This window comes from Equus asinus, chromosome 6 (genome assembly GCF_041296235.1).
Source record: "Equus asinus isolate D_3611 breed Donkey chromosome 6, EquAss-T2T_v2, whole genome shotgun sequence".
NCBI lineage: Eukaryota > Metazoa > Chordata > Mammalia > Perissodactyla > Equidae > Equus > Equus asinus.
The window spans coordinates 60177605-60197091 of NC_091795.1; the positions used below are offsets into that span (position 1 = coordinate 60177605).

Consider the following 19487-nt stretch of genomic DNA (forward strand, 5'->3'; position numbering starts at 1 on the left):
TACCCTGAAGTCAGGGAGAAAGAGAATAGGATGTAACTGTAGGGGAGGAAGACATTTCCTCTACCTTCTCTGGGTTCATCTGGCTGGAGAACGAATTAAATTCACATGAGACAGAATAGCAGGAGAAAATTAAACAAAGCTTTATAACATGTATACATGGGAGAGGCTCAGACAAGCTGAGCAACTCGCCAAAATGGCTGAAGCCCCCACCTTAAATATCATATCCAGCTAAAGACAAAGGAGGATGTTGGGGGTGGGGAGAGTCAGTTACAGGAGGCTACCAGAAACAGGAATAAGATTATTATGCAGATTTGAGTCCTTGCCTTTAGCATTGATTAAGAGTTTCTAGAGATAAGGTCATCCCCTTTCTTCTTCCTGGTACAGAGAGGGAGTCCCCTTTACAGATGGAGATTTCCCTTACAAATGTAAATGTCTCTTAACAAAAGGGTAAGTAAATTCTACTTTTCAGTTGCTTTCCTGTCGGCAAAGTAATCAGCCCCAAATAATCATCACACCAAAGAGACATGTCTTGGGGTGGCCAGTTCCAGTCCCCCACAGAACCTAAGGAGAAATTGTTACCAGTAGTATTAAGAAAACCACAACTAGTCAAATGAGCCACTTGGAAGAATAGAAAAGGCATAAGATGTCCCTTTACTTGTTCATAATGAGGTTGAGAAAATATGCCCTGGATCAGTACTGGCTAGGTAATCAGGAGCTCAGCTACTATTCCATCAGATGATGAGGAGTATAGCGGAGAAAGACATTTCCTCTACCCACTCTGGGTCCTTCTGGCCAGACAGCAAATTAAGTTCACATGAGACAGAATAACAGTAGAAAATTAAACAAAGCTTTATAAAATGTATACATGGGAGAGACCCAGAAAAACTGAGTAACTTGCCAAAATGGCGGATGCTGTCACCTTAAATACCATCCTCAGCTAAAGACAAAGGAGGATGTTGGGGGTGGAGGGAGTCCATTATGGGAGATTACCAGAAAAGCACAGTAAACAAGGGTAAGGTTATTATGCAAATTTAAGTCCTTGCCTTTTGCATTGATAAGAGTTTCTAGAGATAAGGTAATCCCCACTTCTTCCTGGTACAGAGGGGAGACACTTTACAGATGGAGATTTCCTTTACTAATGTAAATGTCTCTTAACAAAGGGTAAGTAAATTCTACTTTTTGGAGTTTCTGTCATGTCTTCAATTTTTAAAAGTAAACAGCCCAAAATAATCCTCATGCCAAAGAGGTGGCCAATTCCAGTCCTCCACAGAAGCATCAACTAAAAACTGCATCTACAAGTTTGGAATAAGATAAATGTTAAGTTGGATTTCTGCTCAGTCATCTATTAGTTGTGCAATTTGGACAATATATTTAAATTCTCTGAGCCTTAGTATGGGGATAAAAATGCCTACTTCACCATACTGTTATGAGAAATAAGAGAGTTTATGTAATGTAGCAAAAAATGCATGGGACATATAGAAGGTGCTTAATAGTTGGTTATTGGTGTTTTTATGATTCATATTAATATTATGTCAAACAACATACCAGCTAATTAAGGGCAATTAGGAGCAAGTGGGTGTAGATGGCCAAACCCAGTGAACTTTCTGCTGGGAAAAGTGGTCCAGTACTGAACTGGGATATAAGACAGACAAGTGATTAGGCCTGAAGAGAACACGTGTCCCTTTAGCCACCTGAGAGGTGGCCAACCTAACATCAGATCAGCATCTACGTGCTGACGAGCCCAGCTTTCCTAATTTCTGAATAGAGCAAGAAAATGGCACCAAACAGATAGGAACCCAGGGATCCAGCCAGGCCTCTGGTCACCCAGGAGTGAGGGAGTCTTCAGTAAGCCAGTAGGGAAAGAGAGAGCAAGTCTGACTCAGGAAATTACTCTTCCAGAGAGGGAAAGGAGTTGGGTCATGGGCCGGCAGAGTGCAGAGAATTGAAGGAGGGGCTGATGACAGTAGTACCTGGGAAGAGATGACTGCAGCAGGCCTTTATCACACACAAGAGTGGATATTCTTTCAGTAATGACTTGTAGGCTGGTGCTGCTCGTCTTAAATTGCTAAAAGGGCTTACATTCTCATCTTTATTTTATCAAACTACTGTTTAATTTAAAAATCTCTAATTCTCTCCTCATTCTATAGTTCTACTGAGTTTCAAAATTATATTTTAGTGGATTTGAGACTTTTCAGAGCCCAGATAACATGTCAGGGCATTTTCCTGTTCCCAGTCCTCAGAGAAAATATCCTTGGTAACCATACTTATATAACGTCTGAGTACCTGGTAAAATCATCTAAAAAATGTAGCCATCTGGATATTTTGTCTAGGATGCTCAGTAACTGCTGCTGCCATTAAAAAGAAAAATTCAATTATTGATTATTTCTTTACTGAAATGAATAAACTGATTATATCTTTCAATAACTTATAGATTTAGACTGATCTCTGTAAGAAAGAAGTGTGAGAAATTGCATAAGCCTCCATTTTATTTTTCTTAGCAGCTAATTGAATTTTCCAAGCAATCAAGAAATTTGAGCATATTGTCCTCCAAATCAAGGAGATCCCATTCCCATCTCTCTCCTGAAATTGCAAAGCATTTTCCCCCTTCCGTTCATGGGCCACCTAAGATACCTGAATCCATCCAGCATCCATTTAATCCTGGACACGAAAGTCAGTTTTGGACTGTGGGAGAGTTTGGTCTTCGTGTTTTTTATTTTAGTGAGTTTTCCTTGGCAAAGGCCCTGCGCTGCCTGGGAGCTGATTGAACTTCCGTAGAGCCAATATGTTTCTCAGTTCTCCAATTTAAATGCTGCCAAGAATTTCCTAACGTTTGCCATGAGAAATTCAGCAGCACATAAAACCCCATTCATTAAATAAACAGTTAACTAAGCAACCTTTGGCAAAAGGCACAACCCCTCTGACATTGGAAGCGCTCGGGACTTTCCGAAGGAAATAATTAAAGGATGCATTAAGAATAAATACCCCAGTGCTTAGCACTCATAATGGAAAAATAACAGTTCCCAACCTGGAATCTTTATACAAGTTTTTGAAATTAAAAATGAAGAACAGTTCTGAATGCTCAATATTTCAACAAACCTAGAAAAGGCTACGCACTTACCCACTCTTAGCACAAGCAAAATAAAACGACTATTTGCATCAGGCTACAATTCTGTCAACTCACTGTGATTACGGAGGCTGTCTCATTTTGTCCTTTAAATACCTTTGATAAATTAAAATAATCAAACTAAGTATTCCTTAATAAATGCTATTTGTTTAGTAGATGAAATTTCGAAATGTAGAGTTCATGAAGATAAGAAAGAGTTATGAAATTTGGAAAGTATTCATGTAAACATTAAGATTTGAGGGTGATTAATTACTTCACAGAATGCTTTTTTGCTTTTTAGAGAAGTGTTTAGAGAAGTTGCTTTTTAGAATTAATTATTTACATAAATGATGAGCACGCCTCTCTTATACACTTAAGATCTTAACATTTAAGATCTTACGTATTTAAGATCATAATGGTAACAATAATGGTTACTTTTTACTTAATGGCCAAGACTAAGCACTTAGTACTGTATGTTCTTAAATAACACTACAAAATAAGTATTAATAACCTCATTTGATAAAGAGGGAAACTATTTCAGAGAGACTAAGGAACTTGCCCAAAGCCGTGTAACTAGTTAAGTAGCAGAGCAGGAATTCAAACCTAGGGGGCTATTTGAATCTATGTCCATATCTATATCCATATCCATATCTATGTCCGTCTCCATATCCATATCTATATATCATGCAGTGCATTGCCTTCATCAGATAACATTAAAATTACAGAACAGATTTACAAACAACTTCTCAGGAACAAGTCTGTTTTGCAGTCTTTTCATCAGTAGTGCTAAAAACAACAGCGTTGTCTGTCTTAAATGTCACCTTCCCCTGTTTCCTTTGAGGGTTCTCAGGTGGAAGTGTGAGTGAGAACTAAAGGCCGACAGCCAGGGCAAGAAAGGGAACTCATTAGACAACCAGCTTTTAAAATCTCAGGTTGAGGAGGCTTAAGAGAGTCCTACAATTTTTATTGCTAAAGGAAGTTAACTACCGTAAAAACAGTCCCAGGGAAAGAAAACCAAAAAATTCTATAGTCTATACCCAGCTTTGCAGACAGGTATTAAGATTCTGTCTTGTCCACTACTTGCTGGCTCCACGCTTACTAGCTTTGTGACTTCAGGCAAGTGGCCTCGCCTCTTGAAGAGCCACATTAAAGTGGAGTCAGAGGGCGCTTTGCTTTCTCTGGCACTGAGAGTCATTTCCCCAAATCTCTCCCATGGGCTGGCCACGCACTCCTCGCAGTTCTGCAAGAAGCTCTACCACCAGGGTCTTGTGATTATTAGAAAAATACTTAGTGTGCTTGTAACTGCATTCACTGTTTCGTTTTGTTTTTTTTCTGATTTTATTTCTCTTTATAGTTGTATATCCACCCTCCAACTAATAAATAATACAATTTTCTGGCATGAGGCCAGATTCACTGATGTGGTAAAATCAAAATTATTATAATCACTTACGGATGATAACTTTACAAATAATTATAATAACAAGAATGTAATTCCAAGCAAGATATAATTTCCTTTTACTATTCAAATGAATAATTTGCCACCAGCTTTGGCTTGTTACATTTTGGAAAGCTATGTCAGAGCAACTTCAATAGTTCTGTTATATATATTTATCTTAACCATACAGAAAACAAAGCCTCTTTATAATACAACATATAAACATTATTAGAATAATTAATGTCAATGGCTTGATAGGAGGAACCTAACCTATATTAAAACATGTTATAAAGCTGTGATAATTAAATGAACTGGAACTGGATCAAGAAAAAAAGAAGCAGATCAATAAAACAGAATAGGATTCTCAGAAACAGAACACAATATATGTAAGATTTTAGAGGCTGGCCCAGTGGCGCAGTGGTTAAGCGCGCATGTTCCACTTCAGCGGCCCGGGGTTCACCAGTTTGGATCCTGGGTACCGACATGGCACCACTTGGCAAGCCATGCTGTGGTAGGCGTCCCACATATAAAGTAGAGGAAGATGGGCACTGATGTTAGCTCGGGGCCAGTCTTCCTCAGTAAAAAGAGAAGGATTGGCAGCAGTTAGCTCAGGGCTAATCTTCCTCAAAAAAAAAGAAAGAAAAAGGAAATATATGTAAGATTTTAATATTAGGTAGCCCTTACAAAACAGTAGAAAAAAGAGGAATTATTAAAAATTCATGCTGGTTCAAATAAGTAACTGTTTGGGCAGGGGGATTAGATTTGGATTTTCACCTTAAAAGAAAAGACAAATATTTTCAAAAAGATTAAAAAGTTAAAGACACAGACATAAAATTAAGTAATAAATATTTTACGTGGTTATATATGTATAAAATCTCTCTTGGGGGTGGATTTTCTCGGCTAAAAACTGATGAACATGATCAAAAATGACACTAGATTCAAATGTTAAAACTTTGGCATATCCACCATACACCATGCCATTGCAAATCAATGGGCAAGGGACGGACTAATAGTAAATGATATTTTATATATATATATGGATCTCCATACATACATGTAAACATATATATACTAAATGGTATATTATTTACTAATGGCCACCCCCCTAGAAAAATGTAAAATTAGATGATGGAGGGAGCTTTACTGAGCTCCTGAGGCCAAGGATGCAAAAGAACGTGAGTTGGTTAATCTAGACATAACATCTGGTGCTGCTATTTTGTTATTATCAGTTCAAAGGTATCATCCTTGGTTCAGAGAGTTTCCCTTAAAAAAATAATAATAGTGTCTACTTTTCTCTCATTGAGACTGGTAGAGAATTTAAAAATTTTTGGATAAAGCAGACGTGCTTTGCCCTTATTAGCAGCATCTGCCGGCTTGGAATACAAGCTTTAAACCCTAACTTACGGTGTATTACATTCCGCAAGATCATGCAAGACTGATGCTGAAAATATCTTCATCACTTAGTTGCAAAATAACAGTAAACATTGCACGTTTATTGTTTCTAGTTAACTTTTTCAGTGTCTTTCTAAATGCCATTAGTTGGGGAAATAACTGCAAGATATTTTCCCCTCAGGTCTTTTATTTTTGTATTTGAGCATCAGCTTATTGTGAAGCTAACACAGTTTTAAAGTTAGAATTGCCTTTAAATCAGTTACGGTTCCCTTTTTGGCATGTTGCTGAAAAGACATCTGCTCATCATTTGTAATCGCTCAAGGGCCTCTCTTAATCCTGCACCTATGGTAGAGATGGTTTATTGTTCTATTTATGTATTTTTTTTAACAGAGTTGAAAAAACATTGAACACTGAAGTCCCAATTCTTGTTTGTGATCAGAGCTTGATGCCAACGGAGACAAGTCCTTAGCTTACCTGAGTCTCAGTTTCCTCGTGTGGAAATAAGAGGATTGATTAGTTTTCTTTAAAAAAAAAAATGGTATCTCAAATCTCCCATTACTGACAACAGTGGCTCATTTTCCAATTTTTTTTTTTCCAAAAGGCATTACGGAATTACTGAGTCTTTAATGTGAGAAAAATAGACATTCCTATTTAATGGAGCTCAAGTTCTCTTGCCACACACCCATATGCCACTGAAATCTTCATTAAATAGAGCTGTTAACTCAGGAACAACACAGTCTTTTAGCTCCCACGGCTAACTGGTACAGATGGCATCCAATGTTGCCTAAATAACTTTAGGCAGCTCGCTGACAGTGGAATGAGAGAAGGACAAAGCAGGAAGAGTTCTCTTTTCTTTTTGCTTTTCCTTCTTTTTATGAAAAGGATGAATTTGACCCTGTTTAATTGGAACTAAGCAAAGAGATTTCTTTCTCTACATTCCTTAAGTAAAGAATTGCTATTTTTTTCTCTCCAAGTTTCAACTAATTCTTGGTTTCATATTAAATGTCACATGCTTTTACTGATAAATGATGTTGTTGTAGTCTGTTTTTACATTCCATGATGATTTTTTTTTTTATTTTGTTATGGGGAAAGTTTCAATTACGTTGAAAATTTTATCTGCATATAATCTCTCATTGGATTGGATTAAGGCGATAAACCCACTAACTCCCCCCCAAAAAAACCCTCTTATCTTTCAAAATTCCTTATGTAACTCTCCTTAAAATCAAATTTCCTCAAGGCTAAGTATTGTTTTAAAGAGGTATTCAGCTACTTTGTACAGGACTTGCACATTTCCTACACTTTCTTTCTTATCTGCTACTCCTTCTCCAAACCACCCCAAATACAGAAGTCCCTGCAACTGGGTGCACGTCTACTTCAAGTGGACATATTCCAATTGCAGATCAAAACTTCTATGGTGTCACATTCTCAGAAAAACTGAAATTCTGTTAGTCTTTTGGTCAGTTAAATTCAGCAAACGTTTTTTACCTTTTTACTATAAGCAGTTTCTGTGCTAAGCTCTCAGTGTAAGAAAGTGAATTACGTAAGAAACTTGATCTTGGGTGGAAGATAGGGCAATAGGAAGTGCAATGATTAAAAAAAAAGGGACCACCTTACCTCTACTTTTATAACTGTCTTTTTGTGGTGGCAGGAACGTTGAGGCAAATTTTTAAATTTTCTACTTTCTTAAATTGTAAAGTAATTTATTATTATTATTATTGTTATTGTTGTTATTATTATTTTGACTACAGCCCTTCGTTTGGCGTGCCAGGCTTGTAAGCGCTAAAATTTGCTTTTAGGCCAAGATATTTTTGACTCCAAATGTGTGTTTTAGCCAAGAACTCTCTAATTTCTGACTTTATTAAATATTATTGGTGAATGTTTATTTATATTTTTTGTGTGTATGGTATATATACATATGTATTATCTACTTATCTGTCTGTCTAGAGATGTACAATGTATTCTAATATCTGTGTGCATTTTTTTCTGGACATCAATGATAGCAGGTTTGACATATATTGCATATATAAGCACATTTACTTTGGATAAAGTATAAACTCTGTGTGTATGTCCACATATAGTTTACACATTACCAATATATATACCAATAGCAAATATTCAAGAGAAATTAAACTGGTTTATTCTCAGTGGATCATGTTCTATTGGACTGGGCATATGCACAGGGGAGTAACTAAAATTGCATTTTCTTCAGTACCTTACCTAACAATTACTTATCTGATTAAATTGAAAGTCTGGGGATTGAAAAATAATTTCAAAATAATAAATAAGTAAATGTTGGGGATGAAAGTTGTAATACATTTTATTTCCTTTTTTGAGCTGTTCCTTACCCAGGTCATGGCAAAACAAATGTAATTTACTTCCTACTTGTTGGGAAGGCTCTTGCACTGTTCACTTACTGGCTACTTCTTGGTTGTATTTTGAAACAAGCTCTTTGCTATAAATAGATGATGCATGGACAGATCACAGATAGGAGAAAAGAAGAATTAATTTTGGACATTTGAAATATTCTCACATTTTCTTAATAGAGTAAAAGCATTAAATGCATTTAAAACAAACAAAAGGTAAAATTAAAACAACAGTCCTCTTAGATAATTCTTAAACTTTATGGACTTTTAGAAAAAATATATATATATAAAATATCCTAAATGAAATATCTGTTGAAAAACTACATAACAGAGTTTGGATCTCTACATAGCTCTTTGACTCCTTTTTCAAGAGCTCTACATAGCTCTTCAGTTCTCATTTCACCATCCTGTGTACTCTCATACTTACGGGATGAAAAGTCTTGATCAATACATGTTAATAAATTTAAGAACCTCATTAAAATTTCTAAGCTGAAACATATATTTACAATAACAAAAAAAGTCCTTATCTGAGTGGCAAATGTTTTCCTGCTGATCTACTAATGTTACCCTCCCTCTTCCTGTGGAAAGCCTTAGCTATCAGCCACCAGTTCTTCACTACCATCTGTACAAACCTCAGATAGATATAATCCTTGGGGCACATCCGTACGCCTAAAGATGTAGTGAACATTCTCTTTACTGATGGATTAGTGTTTCGATATATCTCAGAATAGAGAACAATATCTTGGCATCAAAACCACAACTGGAAAAAGCCAGAAAATGAGAAGCAACAATAAGCCATCTTTTATCTCTGCTCAAATCACATAGATTGAGGGAAGAAAACCTCACAGATTTGGGGATTTGACGTTGCTTTCCTTTTTAGATGTCTGTTTTAGAAATTAAGAAACCGAGACAGAGATGTTAGGCAACTTGACTTAGGTAAAAGCTTTGTGCTTAAACTAAGTCTATATCTACACCTTCAAACTTCTATTCTTTAGCCTACTTACTGCCCCTGCCTTTTCAGGATTATTATCAAGGCCAAATAAAATACTCAGTGACTGTCTACCTGAAATTTCAAGCCTAGCAATATAAAAATACAAACACATTACTCCTTTCCTTGAGTATTTCAGTGTGAAGGATATTTTAAAAATTCTAACAAACATTAGAGGAAAGGGAAAAGATCAACAGGGCAATGTGCAGAAATTATATGGCAGTGAAGAAAAGAAAACAAAAACAGCAAATAAATAACAAAAAAACCTGAGGCCTCTTTTATGTTTCTATCTCTTTGGAACTTATGATATAAGCCTATGAAGCAGGGAAGTAAAAGTCAACATTTTTAATTGCTCTTCAAAAACAATCAATATTGCAACATAAATCTTGATTCTATAAACAGATCCACATAAGTGTGCCATAATATCATCAACAATTGTTAAGAAGATGAAGTATATAGATAATTGCTGAAAGTTGAAACTATTAAATAAATTACAACTTTGATGAAATTAGAAAAAAGATACATGAATAATTGTAAATGATTGAGAACCATATTATCTGAGAAAGAAGCAAAAAAATGCTTACACATGAATTTTTAGAAGATTTGGAGTGCTTACTAGCTACTCATTATTATAGTTGAACTATATTTAGGTCATTTTAAAAGTAAGTCTAACTTTAGAGATGTAGAATGATTATGAAATCTGGGGCACATGAAGTAGTGGTTAGATCTGAGAGCTATCAGCCTGCCTATCCAAAATTGCTTTCCTGTCTTCTAGAGTGGCCTTTCAAAGAATAGAAAATGAGAAGAAAAAAAAATTCTTCTCAAGATAGTTCTTCTAGGAAAATTATTCTACCTCTGGAGAATTTTAACTCAGGTGTTTTTCACTCTAAGTAATTTACACCCCACAAAATGAGTTTGAAGGTGAAGTTTTCCAATACACAGTCCAGCTGCCCATTTATAACTGAACATGCACAGAAGTTTTCACACTTTCCTAGATAAATAGGCTCAAAATAGTAACTAGGTTAGGAGATTGGTCCACAATATCACATTCTGCTATATTTTAACTGTATTTGAAGGGGCTGGCCCAGTGGCACAGCTGTTAAGTTCACATGTTCCAATTCTCCATGGCCCGGTGTTTGCCAGTTCCGATCCCGGGTGCGGACATGGAACCCCTTGGCAAAAGCCCTGCATCCCACGTTTAAAGTAGAGGAAGATGAGCGTGGATGTTAGCTCAGGGCCAGTCTTCCTCAGGAAAAGAGGAAGATTGGCAGTAGTTAGCTCAGGGCTAATCTTCCTCAAAAAATAAAAAAAATAAAAAAAAAATTTAAAAATAGCTATATTTGTAAATATTGTTATTAATAATAGTCTACAATCTGGGAACTAAGTTAAAAAAAGTGAAAGAAGAATTTCGTTCAACTCTCAGTAAATATTTATTGAGTGTCTACCCTCTGCCAGGCACTGATCAAGGTGCAGGGCTACAGTGAGCAAGGCCCCTACCTGCATTAATCATAGATTCTAGTGGGGATTCATCTTCTGTTTTTTGGAGAGGGCAGTGCATGGCTCATCATAAGTAATATGATGAAGACAATCCCTACTCCATTTCCCCAAACCTCCCTATCACCAAAGCACCCAATTTACTCATGACATTATAAATCTATCAGTGCAGTCCTCACCTAGAATTACACTAATCCCACATCCTTCAATTTTTTTGTAGATGATGTGGGACTCATGAGGCAATAGACCCAGCCTTATACCCACTTGCTCACGTCGGAAACACCCAATTCCATTGCACAGGCAAGGTGTTAGCATTGATCAGTGTCATCATCTGCATCATTTGGGTCAGAAAATGTTTATTCCTGATCAATATCTATGTCAAAAAATTTCCAAATGTTAAAATATAAATCACCAAGAAAATGAAAAGTAATGCAGGTTTGGGTAGCTTGAAAATCATGGTGAGAAGTTACAAAACTTGGAAAATCATCCTTAAAAAGATTTTCTCCACTTCTAAAGATCCACAGAGAAAGACAATCCTAAATCAACTTTCCCAAGGCTTCATAGCTCTTTCTCTTTTCAAGAAAGTATACTTAAGAATTAATCTAATTCCTTTTGTTATTGCTTAAGTTCATTTTCTCCTTTTTTGTTGTCAATAGATGCTTGTTAAACCATTATACATATTTGTTCAAAGAATAAGAGATATGGTATTCTTTATAATAATCCTTCTTCAAGATAAAGATAAACTGAAAACACCAGGACTAATATTGGAAAGATGATTTATTTAGTTGGTACAAATCAAGTATAAAATACCAATTATATGAGTGTGCTTAATTTCTAGACATTTCCTTATTATGGATTAATTTAGAAGTAATATCTCTGTGTATACTAGATGATGATAAAGAGATGATGATGATGTTTATTATCATGCAGTTTGATGTAGTTGGTATTTATTAAAATCTTACGATGTGCCTGGCATTGGATTGATTGTCTTTATGTAGATTTTCTCGCTTACATGGATTTTCTTCTTTAATCATTATAACTATCCTGTAAAGTATTATCTCCCTAAAAGAGAGGAAAACAAGGCTTAGAGATCATACAGTTAGGCAATGCCAGAGCTGGCTTTGAACTTAGGGAGTCTGATACCAGAGCTTGCTCTTAATAACTCTGAAAAATAAAATATCCATTAACAAATCATATCAAGAAACTTGTCAGTCACATTAACTGTTGGCTTCTTTGGCCTTGGATTTGAAAGAAATAACTGCTGTGTTGACCTGGTTAACTTTATAGCTCTAATAAGATACAGCCTGTCTTATTTTTTCTGTTATATAAATATATTTTTATACGTGGATAAATGAATTTAGAACCTGACAATGTTGGCCGCTGTGAAATTTGAGTGCCTTCTTAAATGAATTTAGATAGTTATCTGGACATAGATAACTAGTTTATCCCTAAGTCAGTATGACATATCTTTTGGAAATGTAGTTATCCATGCTATGCATTTTGTAGAGAAAAAGGGTATGAATCTCTCTTTATCCTCATTTAAAAATAGCTATGAATTTATTAAGGTGATATCATAGCAGATGCATGATACTGTGAGAACTGCCAGTGGATTTGTCCAATGTGCTTTTTGTAGTCCACAAAAGCCCCAGAACTATCAACAAGTGATCAGAACCACCCAGCCACTTTAGTTGAAGTGCCTTGAGAAATCAGGGTACAGGACGAACTTTGCTCCACATTTGTGTACATTAAAAGTGAAATGGAACACCAGTAATACAGGTTGAATGGACTTAGAGTAATACCATGTTCCAGAGTTACCTACATTATTCAAGTAGTTATTATTGTAGGGCAGGGCAAGAGAGAGCTTCTGCATCTTAGTTGCATTTTATGATTTTTCTGAGAAATTTCAGGATATTTTCTACCCCAACTTGTTATGCTTATCTTCCAAAATTAATACACACCATGGATATATAGACCATAGAAGAGATCCTGTATTTTAGGGAACTAGTATACAAAAGTATCTAATTTCAAATACTCTTGTGATGGGAAAACTGAAAAACCTCAGTGCTTGTCTTTAATAAATGAAGTACCATAGTCAACCAACAAAAGCAAATGGTTTTTATAAGTTCAAGTCTACACATCCTTGGAATAATGAAAGCTATGCAGATTTATTCAAATTATTTGAGTTAACTACAGGGAATTTGTGTTTGTGTGCACGTGTGCATGCACATTATTTGAATGAAATTAGATTGGAACTGTTACTGTTCAATGAGTTGATACTTGAATTTTATTTAGATGAAAAAGCTGTCTTATAATCAAAAGCTACTAAACGTTGTGTGCCTTTTCATGATCTACTTGCAAGTTTCCTGAGCTGATGACAAGTTCCAAATATTAAAATATACGCTTAGTTTCTCACTGCTATCCTCTGCCTACAGGTTGTATATAAAAATAATGATGTAAGGCTGGAATTATCTCGACTTGCCAAGCAAGGAGACCCTAAGATGAAGATCCATGGAGTGGTGGCATTTAAATGTGAGAATGTTGCAACTTTGGACCCAATCACCTTTGAAACCCCAGAGTCTTTCATCTCTTTGCCTAAATGGAATGCAAAGAAAACAGGCTCCATATCCTTTGATTTCCGCACAACAGAGCCAAATGGCCTCATCTTATTTAGCCATGGCAAGCCACGACACCAAAAAGATGCCAAGCACCCGCAGATGATAAAGGTTGACTTCTTTGCTATTGAGATGCTAGATGGCCACCTCTACCTCCTCTTGGACATGGGGTCAGGTACAATAAAAATCAAAGCCCTGCAGAAGAAAGTGAATGATGGAGAATGGTATCATGTGGACTTCCAGAGAGATGGACGGTCAGGTAATTTATCATTTTTCTGTACTGTTTATCTACCGGAACACCCCATCTACCTTTTGCTATTCCTAAAGATTTAAAACCAAGACATATTAAAGATTTCTTACATTCCTGTCTTTAGGGTAAAGGAAATTGTCTGTTATTGTTTCTGTTTCATATCATATAAGAATCAGAAGGAGCTAATTAATCATGAGAGTTGGGCATCAAACTCCAAAAGCCCTAATGGCTTCTAGAATACCTTCCTAAATCAACATTTATTGGATAATCAAGTGCCAAATCTTGCAGGAAATTTTATCTTGAATTTGCAAATGAAAATATAAGGGTTCTTATATTCCCAATTACCTCGTATCATTGGTTGTTTGGAGGAGCCTGAAGTGACAAATATAAAACATGAAAAATATTTCAATGATCCACACATACATTCCTTAGTTTAATACAGCACTCTTTTTATCCAAGGTGGATCTATGGTATCAAAAATACTTTGATCAATATAGTAGGTTTTCAAGGACACCAGCAAAACTCTGCTGCCTTCCAAATAGCTTCCCTTTTCTGATGAAAGATATTTGGAATTCCACCAACAGGGGTTCATTCCACTGGCTTCTTTCTGCTGCTCTTTTTTCCTGGAGGTGTGTGTGTATGGTGGGGGTAGAAGCGGATGTTGTAGGAAAGGCCTGAGAAATAAAAATTACTGACTCTGAAATTTGGGAGTGGATTAATGGGCTTAGGTGGGCAAGAATCACCTAGGAAGAGGAAACAGCATTTGTGGAAACCCAGAGAGAACCAATTTAAGTACACAACTATATATTATTCCTTTTACTGTCTTCACCCTGTGCTCCTATGCTGTGGTTGTTCCTCTCACTTACAAATCAAATTATCTTCTTATAATAGAAGACAACCGAATTTAGAACTAGCCACTCTCCTCCTCTCTCTCCTCCCACCTTGTCATTTGTTTATATACTATATTATCCACTCTGGAGTTTCTGCTAAATAGCAGTACAAGCTTGGCCAAGGCATTTTTTGTGGACCTGAATTTCTTCCCTTGTAAAACATATTGTGAGGGAGCCAGTATTCACTGGATCCCAGACCAGTGAAGGGGGATCAACAGTGATGGGGCTTAGGATTCTATTTTTTTGCAAAGCTTTCCAAGGGACTTGATGATCAACCAAATTTGGGAACCACAGACCAGATGACATTTAGTGCTTCTTTTAGATCCAATAATCTGTGATTACCATCCTGTTTTAGAAGGGCCATGCTGAAGCCCTGAGGCTGAGCTCTTCTTTTTACCCCTTCCTTTCATAGACTCCCTTGTCACTTATTTACTCCTAGCTTCTCTGCAGGGAAGAGGGAGTAACATTTCACTATTATTCGTGCCTTGTGTTCCTATTTATTGATCAAGAAGATTGTGTTTGCCATCCTAGATATATCTTTTTTTCTCAATAAAATAAAGAAATGGAATGTAGGCAAATTGGGAGGGAGCTGGGGGTGAGGGTGGAGAATTGAAGGAAGGTCGGAACCCGTTGCTCTGATCCCCAGATATCTCGGAGACTTTGTTTCTGATTCATCCCTCGCTGAAAACTCGGTCTCCCTATGTTATTTCATTTCCCTAAAGAAGACCATAAGGAAGATGAGTTAGCATTCTGTGAAATCTGTGCTATGTTATCACTTTTCTGCAGTATTTTAGATGATTGAGAGTAGACAGTAAAAGATTTTTTTTTTTTTGTCAGCTGTATAATACTGATTCCATTAGGAATTGGATTCCTCTTTGTTTTTCTGATTTAAGCTGAGAAGAGTACCTTGATGGGAATACAGAAATATAGCAAGAATGCCTCCCTTTGGCTCCCCCCAGCCTATTTCTGCCAGAGCTAGCAGTTAATTTGCTACTTAGGCACTTTCAAATAGAAGACTTAAAAAGAGGATGAGAGTAGTGATTAATTTTGTTTTTTGAAATATTAACTGTGGACATTACAGTTTGACTTAAAATACATCTAGAATAAAATTTGGAAATTGACTTTCAAGAATATATGTACTGTTAGTCAGATTTTTTTAATAGTTTAAAACATAACTAATCAGGTTAAGTGGACATCTTTTGGAAATTCACAAGGGTGAAAAAATACCACACTTCAGTTCAGTTGTATTTCATTCACCTAGAAATGAGATATTTTCTTACTATCTGAAGAAATACATGCTCATTGTCAAAATTCTAATAAATGCAAAAGAATATAAAAGGAAAGTAAAACTATCCGTTATTCATTTGATAATATTGATTTATACCTGGATATTTCTTTCCAGTCTTAAGTGGTGATGCAATCTAATTAGTTTCCCAAGTCCTGTGGATGACCTATTACAATAAAGATCAGATAAATACCTTAATCCTCAAACAGAATAAAATCCACATTTTCTGTTTAAGCTGTTAGATTCATCCAAATTGCCAAGAGTTTATTAACTTCCTTGTTTATATCCTCATTGGAAAAGGTCAAAGCAGAGAATATCTACTTTAATTTCCAAAGTTCAGTGCTGGATGGGAAGAAGAGAGAGATGCCTTAAGAGAGTGTTATTTGCATTAAGAAAGAAAATAAATGAAACATGAGATTTTTTTTGGAATCCAATGGAAAGATTAAGTTAGTATTCTTGGTGGTGTTTTGATGGTAAAGTACTTTTATGTGATTACAATTTCACATTAGTGAATTAGAACAAACAATATAAAAACCAAAGCTCATTCACTAAAGTAAGTCCTGCCCCTTACTAAACAGAAAAAACGAGAGCTCATATTATGTTGGCCAAGCTCAAGGGAATTTAATGTGATTTTAATAACTGCAGCTGTTAATATTTTATATATAGTATTTTAATTAAGTTCTATATTTGCACACTGCATTGGTTTGGAATAAAGCAGCCTTTTAATAATTGAATGAATAGCTATACTAGCTTTTATTTTACTTAGAGGATATTTCTGAGTTAAGCTGGTGAAATACTAAGATTCATAGCTCAGTTAAAACTAAGAAACGTAGAATTTCAAGAAATAATTCATTTTACCCATTTTTCACATCAGTTATATTTAGAGGCTATATGAAAATTCCTCTTAATATAATGTGAGGAGACGATGCTGCTGTGACAAGAGGGCAATGTGGGCCGCTTTCTGATTCATGGACAGCGAAGGTTGTATCTATCGATTTGCCTGGGACACTCCTTAGCTCCATATTTAAAAACACTTAATGAGCCATATTGTCTCTGTTATTAAAGTAGAGGGAGCCCAGGCCTAAGAGTTATTCTTTCTGCTATTGACCATACTAAAGTCAGTCAGAATAAAAGCCATGGCCATTAATTAGATGCTAATAAGTTTGGGCCATCTAGTCAGAGATAGGGTTAAAACTATATTTGGTGGACAGAGTGAATTTTTAATATCCCCCATACAGCTTATAAGGGAAACCTATGTGTGCAAGGGAATATCTTATTTATATTTATATCCTCAGGTCCTGGTTCTTTCTTAGGCGATAGCAGTTGTTCAATAAATATTTGGTATAAGAAAATATAAGGAATAAAAACATGTGAATGACTCAGTGTCAACCTACCCCTAATATTTTAAAGTGTCATCATCTTTACATTTGAAGAGCAATAGCACTATTTTAGTTGTAAATGCAACTTTTTGTAAGGAATTACATTACTTCCTGAAAGCAGTTAACACAATATAGGATAACAGGTACTGTCTTTTTTTACAAACACAATTCCATCCTCCAAGCCCAGGTGTCTGGAAGAAAAATGCAGTGAAGAAGTTAAACAACTGTTAGAGAACTGTGGTAAGCCTGGTACAGAAATGACAAGATTTTATGAAAACAGGACTACTATTCCTGCCTGTTCATGAGATCCCTGTATCATTTAGCAAACATGTAGGCAGAAGGAAAATTAATCATGAGAGAAGGCGTTCACTCCTTTCCGAGGACTGGGATACGCAGCCACTGTAAGCATGCTAGTAACAAGGAAGATAGTCACCCGGGATCTCCATCTTTCTGATGATTTGCCCATCAGCCCTTTGTTTACTAAGGTGGATATATGAGCCCCTTGTTTGATGAGAAATATTCCCTTCATCTGAATACTTTTCTAGAATTTCGTTTTCGGCACAATTAATTGTCTTGGGTTATATGTCCCTTCTTGCATTCTATGACATGGGGAAGAAAGAGGCACTTTAATTCCCACACTTTGACTAATATTCTTTGGCCACCGCTGTTCTCTGTACAGTGTAGCTTCTTCCACTGTCTGATTAGTCTTTGACAGTGACATGGGGGGCCAAGTGAACTGAACCATGAATAGCATTTTCAGATCCTGCACAAAAGTGGCAAAGGAGGAACCATACAAAGTGCAGGCATGATTTTGGGGATGAGAATGTATGACTTGAGTGCTGCAAAAAGTGGATATCCTCCATGGACAGCTTAGCTACTTAACAGAGCAAAACCCCTAAGTTACTGAGTTAATAAATATGATTGAAGAGTCTCATTACTCTGCAAACTTTGCAGGACTTAGAGCTGAGCAGTTCCTTACCAGCCCGCCTCCCTTTCCGGGGTCCCCCTTTCCCTCTCTCTTGCTCCCAAACTCAACACAAAACAACTGTCCAGGTATTTAGCTAAGTGTGAATTGTGCTAAAATTAGGATGAAGTTAATGACTGTTTTCTTGGGGCATGAATATTGTTTAAATTTGTGTTAAGCTCTTTGGCTCAGGAAAGGGTATCCTCTCAAGTATTTTTATAGCAAACTGCCAGTCATTTTTTTTTTTTTTTTGCAAACGATCATTACACATTGAAATCAAAGAGAATACTCCTTATTCTTGTCAAATTCTGCTTGTGTACAGTAGGGTACAGCAGATTGTATCAGCGGTTATTCATGGGTAAGCTTACATTTAACAGCTAAGCAGCCATTAAGATTTGAATTGAATTCATAGAGTTCTAGTTTGAGAACTAGAAATTACAGTGGGAAAGGCACAAGGCTCTCTCCATAGCACATAATTAGAGGTTTATAGTAATCACTGTGTGATGTGAACAGCACTTTCTAGCTATATATTACCAGCACTGATTTCTGTGTATACCATTCATGAATCACCACACTTAGACATTCCTACTTGAACAACCATTAGCCGATTTCTCTGTTTAGGTGTTCATTTGAACTTGCCCTCTGACTATAAACATTCCTCCCATGGCTTTATCTAGTAGCCTGTTGCATACATTGAAATAATTTTAAGTAAATTTATAATACTTTATTTTATATCCATGCCCATAAATCATTACCCATCAATGAGAAGACTAAAATGCCTTATCAATTATTTGACTATACTGATGTCTAGATGGAGTCAATTTTGCATAAAATTATTGTATTAAATTTTATTAAATTGGTGCATTTATTTATTTATTCTGAACACATTTAAAAAGAAAAAAAGTCATCTATTTTCTTCCTCCCGCTCAAAACATTTTTAGTTTTGCACATTTTCTTCCAGTCTTTGTTAACATGGACATATGTTTTATATAGTTGCAATTACATAATTCTTCAGGCTATTTGTTTAATATATCATAAACTCTTTTTTGCTCAAAAATATCTAAGTAACAAAATTTATTCTCTGTGAATTATGAAAGCAAGCATCTGAGAATCAAAGCAGAACTTTGCAAAGGCACCTTAAGGAGGCTCCCACGCGTGTAGGACTCAAATATATTAACATGTCTGTGGAAAAGAAGGTCACAGAGACAAACGCTGGCCGGTACCCTGTAGGAACTGCCTAGGGGACTTGAATATTTCACACCCCCACTGTAGAGATAGACGCAGGTCTTCTTAATTGGGATAGGAAGGGTGTCACACCATCATAGGCTAATA

General features: G+C 36.0%; 1 protein-coding gene across 27 annotated transcripts in view; it reads left to right on the forward strand.

Moving 5' to 3' along the window:
- Nucleotides 1–19487, forward strand: part of NRXN1 (neurexin 1) — a 1069254-nt gene that overhangs the window by 465194 nt on the left and 584573 nt on the right. For all 27 annotated transcript variants that reach the window (XM_070512109.1, XM_070512110.1, XM_070512121.1 and 24 more), the window contains one exon: nt 13208–13646. In XM_070512109.1, the coding sequence (XP_070368210.1) occupies nt 13208–13646 (439 nt within the window). The remainder of the gene's footprint in view (nt 1–13207; nt 13647–19487) is intronic.